The sequence below is a fragment of the Gopherus evgoodei genome, chromosome 7 (assembly GCF_007399415.2).
Source record: "Gopherus evgoodei ecotype Sinaloan lineage chromosome 7, rGopEvg1_v1.p, whole genome shotgun sequence".
NCBI lineage: Eukaryota > Metazoa > Chordata > Testudines > Testudinidae > Gopherus > Gopherus evgoodei.
Genome location: NC_044328.1, coordinates 59,789,389 through 59,809,872, shown reverse-complemented (window position 1 = coordinate 59,809,872; position 20,484 = coordinate 59,789,389). Strand labels below are relative to the sequence as shown.

The following is a 20,484-nucleotide window of genomic DNA, read 5'->3' as shown; positions in this document are numbered from 1 at the left end:
ATGACCATCCCGTATATTTTCTCTCTTTAGAACTTGTTGGGCAGATCTGTAAGGGGAGCTCTAATGTACCTCCTCTTACCTCTGTCACTCCCAAACCTTTGGTTGTGAACTTGAGATTTGGTCCTCTGACTCCCACATCCCATCTGTTTTTTTAGGCAGTGTGTGGTGTCGCTTGGTTCCTCAAGGTGTCAGTAAGCAGCTTTTTGGACAAAAGAGTGAAGAAAAGACAAGGCTGGCTCCCAGTGAAGCAGCTCTCAACCATGTACTGCATCAGTCAAATACCCTACACTTCTCCATGTATGTTTTCCACAAGGAAGTTCTGTCATCTCAAAGGAAGGAGAAAAAGGTTCCATGCTTGTGAAGGGATGAGTTCCCCCATGAAAAGCTCTCCATTAATGTGACCAAATTTTTAGAAATCCTCTGTCCTAGGCAATTTTAAGTATGTATAAATAAATATACTAAAAATCATGTGCTTGCTGTTCTGGAGAAAGTGGTGGTCTGCATTTGTTGGCCTGTGGCCTTGACACTTCATGGTTTATAAGATAGTTATAAGAACCACGGCTGCAGAATTGTTTAGTTTGAACTTAATGGGGAAGCGGGTAAGTGACCAAAATAGAGCATAATTTACACAATAGGAGCGTACAGTGTTCAGAATCCAAGAGAGGGTCGGCTGAGTGCCGTGCATAGACCCAAGCTCACCTGGAGCCTTTGATACCAATGAAAAACCTAATATCTGTGGCTGACAAGGAAAGCTGTTTTTTATAGTCGGTAAACAAAGCACAAGAGTCAATCCTTCATGCCCTCACTTATTTCCAGCCATTTCTCGAAAGATCAGTTTTCTCAAGATATGATCTTTAGTTTTTGGATAGAAAAGATGCTACTCTTATTGGCTCTGAATTGAAATTGTCTGCATGGTAATAACTTGGAGAGGCAAGAATATATATATACATCTATATATTTGTACTGAGAGAAGAGATACAGTATTTGAGTTTTTCAGAGCCTACAATAATCTCTAAGGCTACAGACACATCTCTGCCAAATAGCCGTAAAATTAAGGCAAGTTTAATTGAAATGAATCCATCAATCAGTTACTGTATTCCTTTTTTAAGCCTTCTTCCTGTACAGTCTCAAGTACAGTTATCATCTATCTATTTCTCATTAGTAAAAGCAAGTTACTAAAGCTAGAATTGCATAAAGAAATGAAATCTCTCCTTCCTGTACATGAAAGGAATGTGACCCATGTAAGAACAAAGAGAAGGAAAGATATTCTCCAAGCTACTTCTACAGGGGGTAAAACAGTTGCTAAAAGGAAAATAATCTGAAATATCAAAGTGGTACTACCCAAAGTAAGGGGGAGTATTTTTATAAAAAGTAATAAAATTGCAGATAAAAATTAAATCCCACTATTTTTTCTTTTAAAAGATTTATGCTCATAGTTTTCTGCCATGAGATATAGGGAGCAGGAGAATAAGGATTATGTATAATATTCAGTTTGATGAAACTAAAAGGGAACATGCAAAACTGTTGTTATGCTTCATGTTGCTTTAGCCTTTGATGCATAAAGGGCTGGCACATTACTGGACGTCGTGGTTCCCAGTCTGTCGCACAGCACGCTATCCAGTCATGGCCATGTTACTGAGTGTGACTGATATACGATTGTTTGCCTAAACATGAGGGTTTATTACTAACTGCTCAGCTGTCATCTTTGTACAGTAGTGTGAAGAAAAGGAGGAGGGGGAGACATTTGGAAGGAAAAAAAACACTCAAAGCCCTAGCACTGAGTTCTTGTGATGTCAAATGAGTAGGAGTGCTATGTGGGAGGCAGAGGTGTATGGATGGGGGCTGACATTTTCAGAATGTGTTGCTTGTGTTCCTGGTATTTCATGTGTGCCTACTCATGGTATTTACAGGGGCAGCCCCTGTGTGATTGGGGAAAAGAAAACATTTTAAACAAATCTCTATTCTCTGAACTGATTAAAGCAAGAACATATTCAGCACTTCACAGTGGTCCTTTATGTAATGGATTTGATAGCTCTGAAAGCACAGAGTGCCACTTCACTGAAATATGTTCAGTTTCAGTTAGAAGCAAAGTTTTTATTAAAAATGTGAGCTGCTGAGCTGGTGCATTGGCCTTTCGCTAGTAATCCCTAGAACAAACTACGGACCGCACAGCTCATTCGCACACCTCTATCAATGCAGTGTATCAGCTAAAACCAAATATAACGTGGAGGACACTTGATATGCTCCAAAACTCATTGGATGATGTGTCTAGCTTTAGTTTACCCTCTTTTAAACTTGGGAGAGTGGATGGGCATCTGCATTTTTTAAACAAAATTAACAGGGTTGGAATAAATGTTCAGGTGTTGACAAAGAAGAAAATGCTTGACTTTTTATGTTCATATTATTGAGATATTAAAACCCTTACTACAAAGAAGAGAATGTAATAATTTAGTGTTAATTTCTAAACTGAAGTGTTAGGGGACGTAGTTAGTAAAATGAGTCCCTGTACATGTCACATAATCTGTATCATCCCCCTGAGTCATAAATCTTTGGAACATCTGTTGTTGTTATACTCATTTTCAATTATGCTTTCCACTCTCCAGAATTTCCTAGGGGACACAATGGGTCAGTTAGCAAGCTAATCTAGTCAGCCCTAATCTAATCAATATAGTGACAAACCTAATAAAATAGGCCATGTCACCTTGAAACCTCAGTACATTTTGGTAGGTACACTCCTAAAGGCTATGACAAGGATGTTGATTTGGGTGTCCTTAGGACATTGTGCAATGGTTTGTAGATGTGGGTAAGAGGCAAAGGATAATCTCAACTCCATTAAGATGAGCAGTCAAAGCCGATGGTCTTTTTCTTACATATCAAACATCAAATGAATTCTTTAATAGCTCTCCCTCTGCATATAAAATTGAAGCATTACCAGGAGAACTGCATATGCCTCTAAACGTGTTCAGACCTGCCAGCTACAGTACATCAAAGCGGATAGTAAAGTAAAATTCCTATTGTTTTGAAATTGGTTCAGTGGATTAGAATGCAGACCAAGACTTTTGATACATATCGTACATATCCAGAAAATAAAACTGTTGCCCCAAAGCAGGTCATTCGTATTGGGGCTTTAGCACATGAGATATGTGTTCCAAGCCAAAGCACTTCCACTTTTGATTCCCTGTAATAGCTTTATATTTTATTCTGAATTGCCCCTTCCTAGAAACATATACAAGTAGATCACCTGCTCTACCAGTTAGTGACACTTCTGGAGGCGGAAAGGGAGGCCTTGTAGGATTCATCTAGTTACCTAGATAGTTCTTGTGCCCTGTAATGTTTTTTTTTTTCTTCTTCTAAGTTTGTGTCTGGCTGAATTTGCTGAGTGGTTACCTCCGTAGCTGCCTGAGTAGTCTGTTCCATACAATGCATAAGGACAAAGCTCTTGTAGTGTGTGGTCTCTCCTTAGTTTTTGTGCCCTTCTCTTTTTGAGGCAATTGCCTTCCTGAAGTTTTTAATATGATGACCACTTTCACTATGCTCAGACTTACTTACAGCAGGTCTGTGTCTTTTTTCTAATGAGAAATATTCTAATCATCCTAACTTCTCCATACTGTTGCAATTTTAGAAACCCTTTGTTTGAGCTTTCTTCTTCCAACAGCTTGTCCCAACCTCCAGTATTGCTCCTGCAATATGATGCTTCAACCATAACCCAATTTCCTTCTCTTCACTCTTGAGCAATTACGTCTAAGTCCTTTAACTTAGAAGAACGCTATTTCTGAATTTCATTTTCAATTACTGAGGTTTTCTGTATGAGGATTTTCATAAATTGCTCTGGAAATTTAAATAGTAGAGCAAAGCATCTTATTTTGCCTATTAATCCTGCAATTACATGGCTGCAGAGTCTTTTTACTTTTCTTAATATGAAGCTTAAGCCCCCTTTTCTGCCACTCCTCCACATAACCCGTGCACTGAGGATTATGGACATACCAGTAAAGTCCAGGTTTTTGAAATCTACATTCCAGGCTTTGTAGTTATGTGCAACTACTTTTCACTGCTTCTCTTTAATAAGTTTCAAGCAAAACAATATTTCATTAGTTAATTTGCAAATGGTTTCTTGAGGGATCACATAACTCACATGAATCATGTCCACATCCATCAGTTTAAAGCATAACTAAACTGGGCTGAAAAACTGCTACTCTGTCTAACTCCAGAGTATTTATATTCCTGATGTGGACTTCATTGCTGAGAAGAGAAATGCAGGCGTTGTTTGTTGATGGATGTGACATCTTGGATTGACCATCTTGGTTATAACAGTTTTATACTGATAATATTCCTCAGCCATCTTCCACATTTTCCAGACATGCTAAACCTGACAGGCCTGAAAAATTACAACTCTCACATTCTGGCTGACTTAACTTTTAGTCTAAAAATAACTACCATGATATGATCTTACAGAAAACAATAAGAACAATTATTTTGCTGTATGGTCTATCAAAAAAAGGTATTTCATTGCAATTCAATGCCACACTACTAATGACTGTAAAGCCTCCAGTACTTTAGATATCCACTTTCCTCTTTCTCTCATTCCCTAGGTCTGTATAGACCACAATGGAGCAACTTAGACTGAAACTCAGGTACAGCCATGCTAAACATACAGTTCTTCCTCAAACCCAGTTTTATTAAGCATCACTCTTCCTAATATTTAGGTTAAATAGGCAGATGATTGCAAAACTCCCCACCTCCCACTGAGCTGTGGGAAAGAAACCACACTCAGTGATAATCCTGCAGCTTTTTACCAGTTAAAAATTTTGCTCTTCATTTGTCCACCTCACAGATGCACCATACTAGAGAGAGGTTCAGACCAAAATCCTGGATCTAAAAGAACCTCTAACTTTGGCCAGGAGGAGGATTTGCAATCTGAAGCTAGATCAAGATACAAATTTTGGAAATAGCTCCCATTTTTGTAATGAACAGACTCCAAAACCTGGATCCAAATACTGCTGGTACACTGGTGTTCAAAAGTTGAATCTGAATTTTGAAGCCAGGGCACCTCTGTATATCATGTACAATTTCACACCTTATTGGACAACCAAGTACTAGCTCACTCAGTGACTGTAGCTTGCAGATCAGTATTTCTATCTTTTATAGTAATCCAGACAATATATTGACTTCAAGCAAGAAAGAGACTTATATAAGAATCATAACATAAAATAGACTTTGGTTTCCATTTCTTTACAGCAGCTTTGCATGAAGCTTCTGCCATTCAGCCTTTAACATCATTTCATCAGTGTGATGACTCTCCGGTACAAAGGGTGAATTAAAAAGTTGCATCACTGATTTTAATTGCACTTGATATGATACGCTATTTAGGTATCTGATATGAATGTTGTACTATCTGCTTGACTGGATAAATGATGACTGTTGTGCCATCATTGTTGGGAGGATGCCTATGGCAGCACATTGGTATACTATTTGTATTTGTCTCATAGAACCATAGCAGTATATGACAACAGAAAATACAAAGGCACAGCATTGTGTAAAACTTACCGGAGTCTCAAGAAACATTTCTTCTTGTAATCAGGAAACCCAGCTGGTTGTGTCTGTCCCTTCTATCTACTGCCACAAAATAGATTTTTGTTTTATTTTGCACCCATCTCTCAAATACCCAAAGCGTATTTGGGATTGACTTGAGCCCTTGTTTGTTTCACTGTAATTATAGTCCAGAAAAACTGAAAGTATTACGTGGGAGGAAACCATGACAGCCACAAGCTTCCACCACGTAGAGATCACATGCTGCGCTTTGTGGGTAGTAACTGGGAACTACCAATTCTGTCTCAATGTGCTTGTATTGTAAAACAAAATGAAACCACACGTGCTTAGCCATTGTGGGAACATGAGAATTGCCATACTGGATTAGACCAGTGGTCCATCTAATCCAGTAACCAGTCTCAGATAGCAACCAGTAGCACAGAGCTATAGGGATAACCTGCCCCCAGAGAAGATTTCCTCCTACCCCAGAGTACTGAGAAGTTGGCTTATGCCCTGAAGCTGGCTGTTTGTGTCTTGCCCATCATTCTCATTTGTCTTTTTAGCAGTAGATTTCCCCAAAGTTTGGTTCTGCTTGTTAATTGGGGAAAAAACAAATGCCCTGAAATAAGCCTAATACTTCTCATGGAATTATGGGTGCAAGAGACACAGATTCAGTAACTGTGAACCCCACTGGTATTATCATCAATTGACCATTATTGTTGTTTTGCTGATGGTAGTGTCCTTAATGTGCTAAGCACTTTCCAGAGATTCAAGAATAGATCAGAATCTGAATAAAACCACAAAGATTGTAAGCTCTTTGGGGCAGGAACCATCGGTTTGTTCTGTGTTTGTACAGCGCTGAGCAGAATGGGATCATGGTCCATTACTAGGTCTCCTGGGCACCATGGTAATATGAATAACAACCACTACTACTAATAAAGAATGGATGGTCTCTGCCTGGAGGAGCTCAGAGTCTAAAGATGGATGGACAGATGAGTGGACAAGTCAGGAAATCAGAATAACAAATCAAGGGCAGCACTGCAGAAGTAGGCTTTCAAAAAAGATTCAAAAGTGAATAGGGGGGAGTGTTTGCAGATAATTTCAGAGAGGGAAAGCAGTCAACCTGAAGCTTGATAAGGGAGCAGAAGGAGGGAGGGATCTATTTACAATCATGTCTTAAAGGAAGTGACCAGTAGATAGTGGATGAGGAGTCAGTGGGAAAGATGTGATCAAAATAGTGGACAAGGAATATTTACTTTTAGTGACAATGTGTATGTTTGAGAGGCCAGAGATGTGGACATGGAGGTAGCCAGGTCAGGATATAATGAGAGACTGAACAAGAGATTTGACTGTGGGGATGGAAAGAAAAGGACAGATGGTAAGGAGCAAGAATCAGTAATATGAAATTTCATAGTGAGCTATTGCCAGTCTGCAACATCCATTTTCTGTCTATTCCACATAGCAATCAGTGCCCCCAAACTAGCTCGATATTCTTTCTGTGTCATCTTAAATGTTATCTTAATGTCTGAATTCATTTTCAGCCAAGTACATGCTCTCTTGGTGTGATTCCTTCCCAATCAGTTTCTTATAGCAATCTAGCCCTGTATCAGTAGTTTCAGGTTAGAAAGAAACTTTAACATAAAATTATAATGTAAAATAATACTTACTTTGCATTTCTTTACAGCAGCATTGCACAGTGGCTCTGCCATCCAGCCTTTCTCAGCGGGTGGACTTCCAGCTATTTCACTCTCTGATTTTTGTCATGAGTTTTGCCTTTTTCCCCTTAAAATGAGGGGTGCAATGGATTATTATTCAGGACACACTATTATTTTCCACCCACTTCCCTGTAACGGTGGTGTCAGAATTACTTTGACATGCACAGTTCTTGGGAGCTGAGGGTCACAAGAAAAATGGAGTAGAGAAGCAGAGACTCTGGAGTAATGACGGCAGAAAGGCTGGGTGTTGAAGATAGGTTTGGAGAGAAGGGCAATGTGGAAGGAGTGGGCTTGGCAGGGGAGAAAGGAACCAGGAATGAAGGTGGGTTTAGAGGGGATCCTACGGCTGATGATATTGGAACAAAAGTGGAATCTAATTTGATGCTGATAGTGGTTACATAGCCAAGCTATTGTACAGCTTGCTGAGCTACATCTCACAGGAAGCCTTGGACTCTGGAAACTCCCTTAATGAGAGGAAGTATGTTGACAAGGGCAGGGGTAGGATTCATTCTCCTTTCTCCTTTAAGGGAATCTGGCAGCAGAATCACATCTCATTAGAAAGATGAGTAAGTCACTGGATTTCATTTTTGAATTTAAAGGTGTGACACAAAAGAATGAGGCAAACCAAAAACCGCTACTTTGACACCTTCCCAAGGTAGAGTCTGACTGAGAAAATGCAAGTCCCACTAGAAACCAATGAAAAATAGATGGTTTCAAAATTGTTAAAAGGTACATTGTAGAGAGAGACAGGGGGAGAATTTACCTTAAAAAAACTCCAAAACAAACAAAAAAACATGTTAGAAGCTGTTTGGTTTTCTCTGGTTTCTAACTGGACTTGCCTTATATGCTACCTCTCTAAGATGGCAACCTCCAGAAGGGAGAGGATGAATTTTCTAAATGGAAAAAGTAGTAGGTATTTCTTAATTATTTTTAAAACATTTATTGTGTGTAATTAGTCTTACAGGCTGATTGAACAGATACATAAAAATCAGCATTTGTCTAAATATCTGAGCGTCATGTTGTGTTCACCTGCCTAGGTATTTTCAGGATTGTGACTTTTTTCAGTAAATATTTTCTTTGTTCTCCGAGGTATTACAGAAAAATCTCTGTAGTTTTCCTTTAACTTTCTCTTGTTATCAGAGATAACAGAAGGAATCTCATTTGCTACAATGTCACAATACCCTCCAAATCTAGCCCAGGATAAAAGGCAAGAGTTCTTTAGTTAGCCCACTTTTGAAGGGAATAACAACACCTTTTCATCTTGGTTCACATCTCCAGTAAATTGGAGTAAATATTTTAGCGAGATTCCAACTACAATGAGGCATAATAAGGAAATTTTATGTATGACTCTAGCTCAGGGTCAGAAACTGAAATGAAGCATTCTGACCTTCCTGGGCTGCACATGGATTCATTGAGTAAGAGCTCTTTTGGAAGTACTCCTCAATCCCTTGCTGTGCCGCTGAAATGTCAGTGTGCTCCCTAAAGTCCTGCTTCTGTTACTTTGCCTCCTCCTGCCTGCCACATCCCTTACTGAAGTGCGTGTTGCATAATCTGGAGCCGTGGTTCTCAACCAAGGGTACGTCAACTCATCTAGATCAGTGTTTCTCCACCTAGGGATTGCAGCCCTCATCAGGGTCACAGGTTGGGTTAGGGGAATCGCAAGTGCAGGGCCGGCATTAGGGAGTGGCAAGCAGGACAATTGCCCAAGGCCTCATGCCACAGGGGCTAAATGCTTCAGCCCCTTCACTTGGGGCTCAGGCTTCAGAGAAGACTCACAAGTGAAAAACAGGCTCACGTATCGCACTGAAATATAAGTACAATATTTATATTCCAATTGATTTATTTTGTAATTACATGGTAAAAATGAGACAGTAATCAATTTTTCAGTAACTGTGTGCTGGGACACTTTTGTATTTTTATGTCTGATTTTGTAAACAAGTAGTTTTTAAGTGAAGTGAAACTTGGGGCATTCAAGGCAAATCAGATTCCTGAAAGGGGTACAGTGGTCTGGAAAGGTTGAGAAGCTCTGCTTCTGCTCTGGAGCATTGGCCCAACTCTTCTGCCTGGCTGCAGTTGTTTGAGAGATGGAAATGCTAAATTAATTTGGCTCAGATTTTAACCTATAGAAATTTACTTTCACATAATCTAAGGCAGTTAGACATATTACTTCAAAACAAATGAATATCTTGAAGTGTTATAAGCCAAATAGGGTAGTGCTCAGATACCATGCAGTTGAGTTAAACCTACAGGCCTGAACACTAAGGCCAAAAAATTCATAGATCCAGTGAGGTCTACATTCTCAAAGTTGACTTGCAATTACTTCCCTTGGGCTTCATTTTCAGAGGGCAGTTGCTCAGCATTTTCTGGAAAAGCTTTTTGAACGTGTCTCCTGTCCAGATGGGTACTCAAAATCATTAGTCACCCTATGGAAAAACCTGAAAGTATAACCCAGGGTAGGTCTGAACTGCAGCTGGGCATGTGCTTTCCAGCCCAGATGGAAAGACTCATTAGCTTTGCTCTATCTAATGCTCTAAAAATAGGAGTGTAGCTGGGGGTAGCTCAGGTTAGCCCTTCAGTACAAACCCACCCGGACTCCCTGGGAACATACTCGAGTGGCTAGCCCGAGTCACCACCCATGCTACCACCGGTTACATAGCTATTTTTAATGTGCTAGCTCCAGCAGAGCAAGCATATGTCTGTCCACCTAGGCAGGAAAACACGCTCCCAGCGGCAGTCTAGATGTACCCAAACTGACTATATACACAACTGAAATTGACTTCCTTGATTTTCACTGTCCATGCTGAAGGAAATGCAATAAGTAAAGATCTTAAAGAGGCAAGTGTAAATTGGGTGTATATATATATCACTTTTAATAATGTAAGGTGATATCAGTAATATAGGTAGAGACATACTTATCAGCACAGGATTTTTAAACTGATGTCACTTGAACAGCTGCAGACTATGCATAGTTTGGGTGAAGAGGGGTTCCTTAATAGAAAAATTAGAAAATTGTGAGTATAGTCCTGATTGAGAAGAATATCTGTAGTCCTCAGGAATTTGGTAGTATTTCTTTAAATCGTCTAGAAATTGTCTAGTGGGCCTCCATCTTCTGTTGCAGAAGGCACCAGAACCTAACAGAAGGGCAGTTTATACATGTAGCTAAGATTTGTATATTAGCATATACTGTGATTTGGAACCAAGTTATATTCTTGTGGCTTCCTCGTATTCTTAATGTTGTGTAGAGAGCAAAGATAAGAACATTATCTCTCTTTAGGAAAGCACTTAAGCACATACTTAAGACTAGAGCTGGTTCAAAATTTTCAGATGAAACAGTTGTTCATCAGATTAATGCAGATTCATTGAAACTGAAACTGTTGGCGAGACAGTGCTGAGTTTGAGGGAACTCCTGACTCTAAACATTTTTGGTTAAAAAAAGTTTTGACGTCGAACTGGAAAGTTTTGAAAGCTAAGTCCAAGCAACTTTGCATTTTAAAATATTAGCAAATGATAAAATATTAGTAAAAGATAAAAATGTTAACACAAAATATATGACAATCGAAATCAAATGACCCAAACTGATTTTTTTTTTCAGTTTATGAACATTTTTGAGATGTTGACCTTTCACCTCTTTTCAAGATAGGAAAAGATTTCAAACATCAAAAATTTTCATAGGGTAATAAATCCGTTTCCACTCAGCTCTATTTAAGACCCATTGAAGGAATCGTACTTATACATTTTCCTGAATTGGGGTGGATTTAGGTCCCAATCTAGGAGACAATTTAAGACTGTGACCCAGGAACTCCAATCGCACAACTGCTATTGGCTCTTTCCATGGCAGAATATCATTTTTTTTCCTCCTTCAATTTACCCATGCGGAGTTTGTAAGAGGAATAGTTTATAGAGGGGACCAATACTGGATTTGCTTAAGAACCAGGGAATTAGGGACAAATTCTAATCCCAGTGAAATCAAAGGGAAAGTTCCTACTGACTTCAGTGAAACCAAGATTTGGCCCATAGGAATTGCTGTGTTGTGGATTACACAAAAAAATGAAGTGAATTCAACAGTTCTTCTGCCACTTTGTACTCCTTCTTTCAACCACATATCGTGCTTCAAACCCACTGCTTAAGATGACTGAGCTTGAGTTGTCAGGAAGCAGGCACTGGCCATATAGGGCCAACCCACAGAGTAACTTAAAAACATACAGGCAGCCAGTTTCTCCTTTTGTTCATAGAACTGTTTCCTGATAGTAGTGATGATGAAATAGACCACTGAGCATTTATGACGGGGGGAAAAAAGCACCTTAATTTTATGTAGTGGAACAGATAAAAATAAAATGGTACTTCTGCTTTGAAGAAGTGGGAAATTACGGTAGAAGTAAAATTTTTCAGGGTTTTTACGCCTTTTAGAGTGTGTGTGTGTGTGTGTGTGTGTGTGTGTGTAAGAGAGAAATTATAAAAAAATCTACTGAGATCCAAAATAAACTGCTGGATTTGGGGCAATTTTTTGGTACTATGAATTGACAAGCATAATTGCTACCAAAGAGTAATTACAGCAGCGATACCTCTTCTGCTGCACTTTTTCTTGTCAAGATGCTAGGCTAACATAAAATTAATGTCACATAAAATAGCCTTGTAAATACACAAGTGGTGTTTATTGTTGAGAGCAGACAGATTTTTTTTTTTAAATATCCAGGAACCGTAAATGCCAAAGTTTTAAAATAAAGTACTACACTTCCCCTGAGCGCAGTTAAACTGCAGGACTGTAAACCAAAATCCGACTCAAGTAGCTTGAGCCATGATTAATACTTTCAGTTGTTAATGGTGAAATGACTAGTCCTATTTTCCCCCATTTGGTTGGATTTCTCTGCTTTTGAAAGGGACACTGTAAAGATTGCTTTTTTCTTTGTCTTCCTTTGTTTTCTGGACACTTTGTGAGAGTGGTGAATTATTGGCAAAGGGAGGCTGGTACATTATTTTACTGATGGCATTGCTGCACTTTACTGTTGGTGGAGTGTTATCATTAAGCTATGTCAAGGGCTCCTATAGAAGATAGACGGGCATCCCCTTTTTTAGCATTTTATTTATCTGGATTTATGCAAATTTTAAACTATATTTTCTTCTTGAAGTTTATAACCACTCAGAAGCTTGACACAAAAATTTGTTGCTTCAGCACCAGTATTTCCCGCTGTTAGGCATTGGATCGATATCATGAGTTTGCTCATAGGTGGTGGGCTGCTGCCATTGATTCTGTTCTTAATGAAACAGAAAAGCAACAGATTTTAGGGAAAAGGGCTGGGGGTGGTAGGGGAGGGGAGACAGGAAGGGGAGTCCACACAAAATTTGATAGGCTGGGAAAACTTTCTATGCTAGCTGAGGACCAGTGAGCAATCTGCTGTTAAAACACTGACTTACTGGTAGGCAGCTAGAAGGTCGGCATGGTAGGAACTATCAAAAGCTGAGGAGGCTGACTGGCAGCCAGGAGACTGGAGTGTTAAGGGTATTTTGAGGTGCTTTCCAGTGCTGGCTGGATGCCTCTGGAGAAGCTGGTGGACTGGGAGTGGCTGCAATATTAAAGACACTGGTGTGTTGGGAGTTTGGCTGTAATACTGTATAAACAGTGATAAAGATGCCAGATTGCTGGTTGCTGAGGGACCAGAACAATGCCTGTGACAACTGTTGTAGATGTGGTTAAAATAACTTGCCAGTCTGAAATACAAGATCTCCTGTGAGTGGGCCTTGCTTTGGCCTTTACAAGGTACTGTTTCCCTGTACTGTGGTGGTGCTTTGGTTATGGGCCCGCAATAAGTGCAATGGGATGCACACCTGTGCCCCGGGGTCCTGTTACAGGGCCACATTCAGAGGGTCTAGTGCCAACGATCTGGTTAGATGTTAGACCCACCTGCTATTTTTCAGTCAGGAAGCTCCTTTTGGGTACTCTATCCTTTGTGTATAGAGATGTGAGAACGCAGTTGTTGCTGAAACTAGTTACTGTCTCTGGCAATCTGAGCATCCATAGCCCTGCTATATAAAGTGTTGCTCTTAGAAGATGGGTTGTTAACCTGGACATCAAAAGGAGTGGAGGGTCATGAGCACCAGACTCTTCCCATATTACTAAATGGGAAAGGAGTCCCTGGCTAGATGCCAGCTAGAGAGGAAAGGAATTCTAGGCAGGGCATTCCTGGTAAGGAAAAAGTTGAGAACCTCTGCTTTAGAAAGTGTCTTGTAAGAAGATTTTCAGAAACTGCACTTACATGAACTTTAGTGTTCAAACATATTAACTTTTATTGGCTTAAATGTAGAATAGTTAGTTTACTGCAACAAAATAGTGGTGCTTTTGTAATGCACAGGGAATTTTTTTAAACCAATCAGTTATTTACATTTATTTAGTTACATTACTATTTACATTGCCTGGAGAAAGTTTATATTTCTGTTATTGTCTCTGAGCTATGACCTCTTTATCTGGTCTATGAATCAGATGTGCTTACTTTTACTGTTAATTGAAGCGTGATACTAAGAAAATAGAAAGTAACTAAAGAAGGCACCACAACAGTGTTACATCTGATTTGAGGCTTCCCAAGGTTAGCCCATGTTTGCCTGCCACAGCTTGTTTCGTACCAAATAATCTCACCCAGAAAGGTTCCACCAGGAAGGGGGAATTTTGTTTTCAGATATAGATTTTTTTTTGTACATGAAAGGAAAACCATTTATTTTTGTACTTAAAACCAGGGATGCTAAAATGGAAACTAAATTTGATCTAGTCGTGTGGGTTAGATGGAACTGAAAATTATTGTACATTCAGTATATGTCTGGAAAACATACAGTGTGTCTTCCTAAAATGAAGTTAAAATTGCTTAAAGCTGTAACTGGTGCATTACTTACAGAGAAGTCTGGCCTGAAAAGGAAAGTGGAAACTCTTGAAAGCAATAGTAGGTAGGATTTTTAAGAGCCTAAATGATTTAGAAGCATTAATCCCACTGAAAGTCAATGGGATTTGCAGTTTAAGATGCTTAATCACTTTTGACAATCACTCCCAGTAGGTCTAGAAATAGTTCAACTTCAGTTGCATGGAAAGAGCCCTCTGGATTTTAGATCAGACTTAGTTTTCAACATTGGCTACTCTCTCTGAATATAGATTTGATTCTCCTCTAGAAAATGTATATCTTATTCCATCTTATTTTAAGTAATGGGATGTTAAAAGTGACTTTGCACTCATTGTAGAGGGGCAGGTTCAGTCAGCTCATCATGGTTAATCTTATGGTTCCAGTGTGATTAATCCATGACCAGCTGAGAAAGTTAAACACCTCCAGCCCCTGTCTATACTGACTACAAAGTCATGTTTAACATCCTGTTTCTTAATGACCTAACTTTCTAGTGCCCATATGGCCTGATGGTCTGATTTTCAGAGGTTTTGCATGCCTGCAGTTCCCATTCAGTACCATAGGACTTGGTGATGCTCAACAGTTCTGAAAATCAGCATCTAGTCTTCCCCTCTCTCTTCACCTCAGTTTTGCCATGTGTAAAATGGAGATCATACATAACAATCTCATACTGCTGTTCTTAAGGTGCTTTTGAAATCATGAGACAAGAAGTGCTATAGATGTACACAGCAGTTGTAAGCCCCAGGACCTGAAGGCTTAGAGGGATGCTCTCTTCTTTCTCTATAAAAGAGCTAGCTCTAGCCATCTTCATTTTAATGACTTATAATGTTGCTTACCCATAAATCTGTCCACTGAGATTTTTGCTGTAGTTGGAATCTGTTTGGATTGTGTAAACACCAAAAAATATTATTACTGTGCTCATGAAAGGGCACAGGAATTATGCAATATCAGGGCTGCCTAGAGGATTCAGGGGGCCTGGGGTCTGCGGTGGTGGGGGGCCCCCTGCCTCTGAATTGCCGCCGAAGACCCAGCACTTTGGCGGCGGGTCTCGGAGTGGAATTGCAGCCGAAGATGCTCTGGGGACCCGGGCCCCATGAGAGTTTTCTGGGGTCCCCAGAGCGAGTGAAGGACCCTGCTCCAGGGGCTCAAAAAACTCTTGTGGGGGCCCCTGTGGGGCCTGGGGCAAATTGCCCCACTTGCCCCCCCCCCCGGGCAGCCCTGTGCAATATATGCCCTCAAGGGAGTGGGTCACTCTGAGTTTAAAGGTGGTGGACTTTGATTGGTAATGAAATTCATGCTCAACAGAGAGAGAGGAAAGCGGTTCAGTCCTGGAGTCCAGGAGCTCTATCCAGAGGAGCAGAGATTCTGTCCAAGTGTCCTGCTTTGCTCTGGGTTCATTACCTGGAGATTGTGCCCTGTGTTGAGTGGATTGACTGGACCACTGGTGACACAGAGCTGACTTCCTATTCATGCCACAGATGGCAGCAGCAGGGTTGCATGAGCTGACTTCACAGCACCATGACCCACAAAGCCAGTGGAAGCATATCACAGAACTGCACCAGGACTGGGTTGGAGCAGTCAGACAGACAGAGATGCATCCCTTAAAAACTCTTTACTATTACTAGCCTAATTGACCCATGGGTGGAGTTCATGGTGGGAGTAAGAGTTTTAGACCTCCATAAGTCAGACCTTTATTTGGAACTGTGGGGCAGAGCAAACTCTTGATGCACTGATTTGGGTTTGCTCATTTCTTGTGTGTAAATATAGAGTGTTATCGAGTTCCTTTTAATGGATTTTCTGCCTTCCTCCCCTGCCCAATAAAAAGATACTTGTTTCATGTACCCAAGGATTCCGAGTGCTTGTAAGTTTGCGGGAGAGGGGGAGGAGGAGGAGGTACAACCACCTGCAAAGGTGACCAGGAAGGCTATGTTACAATTTCTCAGAGCTAGAGATATGGATGTGGCTCTGAGTGAGGGGTTTGAGCCATAATTTCTTTTATTTTAGAAATGATTTGACGGAGGTGACGCATATGGAACTCTCATTAACAGCAATGAGAATATTGCTCCTCTGAATGCAGAACAGAGAGCAGAATGTTGCCCTTACTGACAGTGTTGACAGACCATGATCCCTCTCCACATAAGAGCTGTAAGAGTTAATGTGCATGAAATGAGTCCGTAAAAAGAAATTTACTTAATGTTCCACTGGTCATAGGAGGACTTACTGCAGCAGGGCCTATAAAACTTGCAGTGGTGCATTAGTGTACAATAACACTGCAGATATGTGCACTAAATTGATGGTGCTAGAAACCCAGTTAAAACACAACTGTCTTGAGAATGATCAAACCAATTCAGTCTTAGACAGTTTTGTGGTTGAGGCACTGGAATGGGACTCAGGAGACCTGGATTCAGTTCCTCCCTGTACTACATACTCCATTTGTGACCTTGGATCAGTCACTCAGGCCCATATTTTTAAAGATATTTTAGTACTGTTGTGCTCTGTGTTGCAACATCTAACTGATTTAGGACCCTAAATCTCATTTTCAAAGAGGATTAGGCGCTTGGGAGCCAAAATGCTTTTGGGAAGTTGATAGGCTTTAGGCTCCTAAATCAGTTAGGTGTCACAACAGAGAGTGTAGAAATGCCTAAATACCTTTAAAATATGGGCCTTAGTCTCTCTATGCCCCTCTGTAACATTTGTCTTGTCAATTTAGCTCCTGCTCCAGCGAGTTTACAATCTGTGCCTTGCTGTGTCTTGTGTAGTAACTAGCACAGTGCAGCCTTGATCTGATTTGGGGCCTTTTGGCGCTATCAGTATCGATCATTTAGCTCACCAACTGCTGGTTGGGATTCAAGGTGTTGGTTTTGACCTTAAAGTTCCGAGTGCTTTGGGTCTGTGTTACCATTTCTGTCTTTATTCCAAACTGTCACAGTCTCAAACATCAGAGGTGCTGGATCCCCTCTGACACAGAACAGAGTCCTTGTTAATAGTGTTGTTCCATGAGGGGCCCCTCTATACCAGAATTTACTTGTTCACCACCAATTGTTAATTTTCTAGACATGCAAATATTTCTCTGTTTTTGTAAGCATTTGGGGAGGGGCTGAGGATGGACTGGGGACTGTTTACATGTTAATTGCAGAGTAATGGAGTTGTGGGGTGGGAATGAACGGTGATTGTATGGATGGTTGACAGTGGACTTGATCAGCTCATTATGCTCGCTTATTCTTGCGGTGTAGGTGCATAATGAAGGGGTTGCCTGGAGTATGGCACAGATGCTCCTACTCTGTATGGAGCTGAACAGTTTCATAGTCTGGGTTGTTCCATTGCTTGCTGTTTTTTAAAATTCTTTGAGAGCTCCTTGTTACACTGGGCATATTGGTTTGGGCTCTTAGGCTGGATCTGCATCTAATTTGTTTTGATGCACTTCTTTCTATGGGTCAAGAGGGGAATTCCTGGCTGCCGAGAATGGCTGCAGACTTTTCCGGAAATAGACTGTTAATTGGGGATTTCCTTGGTGGAAGAGAACATGATCTTTCCTGTCTTGACACTCTGTCTTGACACTTTCGGGCTTTGAGATGAATTTAAAGAGGGAGTTCTCAGTTTTGGATTAGCTCCCTAATCTTGGGTATTTACTGCTCTGTGTAATATGTGCAGAGTAAGTCTCTTTAAAATACATGTAATCACCAGGAGATCACTTGATATTTGCATGTCTGCAAAGGTACATGCTTTGTCTGCCACCAAACAGCCAGTAGTATAGGAGTTTTTAAAAAGAAACATTATTTGCTTATTAAAAGGGGTGATTTGGGGCGCTTGTCCATGCAATAGGACTATTCAGTGTCTGACATGATGCCTTACTCTTTTTCAGCTGTCCCAGGGTATGCCTACACTGCACATTAAGCCCAGGTCTGTAGGGCTCAGACTTGTGAACTTGGTGTTCCAGGCATGTGCTTGAGCATCCACACTGCATTGTAAACCTGGGTTTAAAATTGCTGGTCCCAGGTCTAACAGCCATGCTAATGCCTCCATACTGCACTGTACAGACCTTCTGACTCAGGCATGCAGCTCGGCTTATGTCCACCTTGTAAAATGACAGGGCTTAGACTTCAGTCTCAGCAGAATCTGGGCTCTGACCCACCCTCCTCATAGTGTCCTAGGATCCGGGTGCAGAGTGCGTGCAGAGTCAGATTGATCTGTATGTGGATGGAAGGAGTTGGGCTCAAACCTGAGTCAGAGCTCACATTTAGTGTGCAGTGTAGACATGCCTGCAGAATGGAATGTGGTGACCAAAAGGCAATGCATGTGTGAGGCCTCAGTCATTGACACTATGCGACCAAAGGAGAAACTGGGGAGAAAAAGTCCAACCATCCTTAATTCTATCACTGAATCAGGAACAAAAAGCAGCACTTTGATTACAAGCACCAGTCTGGGTAACCTTGAAAGCAGTAAACAACTTATCACAGAAACCTTCAGTAACTTACTCACTGGCTCTGAACCTGCTGACTGCACAAGCTATTCCCAATTATTTGCTCACAAGGCAGTGCACAGGGAGGTTCTTACCCACGGATGACCTGCATCCCAAGTGGAAAAGTTTTAGAAGCGTGAAATATTTTGTAAGACCAGCCATCTCAAATCAGCAATGCCCTCCTCATCTGCCTTTCTAGGAAGATGTGTGTGCTAGGCATCCAGGAACAATAGTTTTGTTTATGCCTGGGTGATTGCTGGGGTTTTTTGAGTGACCAGTAATGTCCCTAGTGTGTCATGGAACATGTTGAAGACATGTTGCTGCTTTTTCTTGGGTATACTTTCTCAATCCAACAAGAGAGAGTTCTGAACAGATTAAAAAAAAGGAAGCAGAGCAGGGTGACAATGATAGGACTTTGTGTGGTTACTCAGTGAGGAAAGGACATGTCTTGATAGTCTATTACTTTTTATTTTAAATGTAGTCTTTCCTCCCATTCAATTACTGTAGGGCCCAGAGCAGATAGGAGTTGGTATAAATGATGTATCAGGGTGGTGGGATGGTGAACAGTTGGGGAAGGATGTTCCTGGCATAAGAGGTAGTCAGGGATGCTGGAATAATTTTTATAGTGGTGGTGCTGAGAGCCATTGAACCAAACTATAAACCCTGTATATGATGGAAACCCCTTCAAGCCAGAGAGTATGGCAGCACCCCTCGTTCCAGTACCTATGGTGGAAGCACAGAAGAGGGGACAGAGATGCTTGTGAGAAAAAGCTGGCATCGCTGCTGAGTGGAAGTGGGGGCAAAATGCCAAAGGAGGCTAGTGTGGAGATGCAGGAGAGAGCTGTGTGTTGTGCAGTGTTGAAAGCAAGGCTAATATGTATGAATTTGACATTTCCTCCTACTGATTAGTCAATAGAATATTATTGCCATTCTGATGTGGTCGTGGGAAAGCAATGAGACAAATCTGTGTTTGAGTTCAGTGTCAGCAGCGATGTGAACTCTGCTTCTGGAATCAGTCACTAATGTTAGTGACACAGCTTCCTTAGTGGATGCAGAAAGAGACTCTGAGGAACACTGGAGGGAGCTATACCAAGTCCTCTAGCTGAGTGAGAGTCACTGAGAGGTAGGGCCTGCAAATAGGGGATCTAAGAGAACATAGGCCTCAGAGGAATCAGCCCCACAACACCCAGGGAAAAATATATAGAAGGAAAAACAGAGCTAGAAAAGCCCACCAGATTCCTGATATCGTCTCATGGCTGTGAACAATGTATGTAGGAATGTGATTTTAAGGTATCAGGTCAAGGATGTGTTGGGACAGATCTACAACCAGGGGCTATCCTCAATAGATTGAGGATGTCTGTTTGTTGGGAATGCCATTCCTTTTTTGAGAAGTCAGGTTGCACAGGGCCAGATGCATTTTGCTCATGCTGCTTTGGCATTTTTCTATTTGTATAATCCTAGATTAAATAAAAGGATCTATGTGCTTGCTTTGCATGCACAAATCTTCTTGGTATTCTTAGCATGAAGTAGGCCAGTAGGATCAGGGTGAGAAAATACCATTACCAACATGACTTCATAACCTTTAGCAAAAGCTGGTTTTTCCATTCCAAAGAGTCTCCAGAGCAGTATTAATATCAGCACTGTTCAGTGATAGAATTACTGCTGTAACTGGGTCCTTTTAAAATGCAACAAACACAGACCACTTGTGGTATTATTTGGGGGCTGAACTGATGTTCTGTTCACTTTCTTTTGCAGAAGTTCTGGGCTTGATGCAGAAATTACTGGATGAAATTTTATGGCCTGTGTTACCTAAGAGATAAGACTAGATGATCATAATGGTCCCTTCTGGCCTTGAAGAAAATGTGACTCTTAATAGAAAATGAATTTTTTGATAGTGCTGGAAGGT

General features: G+C 40.9%; 1 protein-coding gene across 2 annotated transcripts in view; it reads right to left on the bottom strand.

Moving 5' to 3' along the window:
• The window catches only part of RASGEF1A (RasGEF domain family member 1A), a 285,401-nt gene that overhangs the window by 69,391 nt on the left and 195,526 nt on the right, over positions 1-20,484 (bottom strand). Inside the window, exon 1 of one of the 2 annotated variants that reach the window (XM_030570252.1) lies at positions 5,545-5,697. The exons of the other annotated variant lie outside the window; for it this stretch is intronic. Within the exon in view, the coding sequence (XP_030426112.1) occupies positions 5,545-5,562 (18 nt within the window). The 5' untranslated portion in view covers positions 5,563-5,697. Of the gene's footprint in view, positions 1-5,544; positions 5,698-20,484 lie in introns of those variants that run through there. 2 annotated transcript variants of the gene reach the window in all.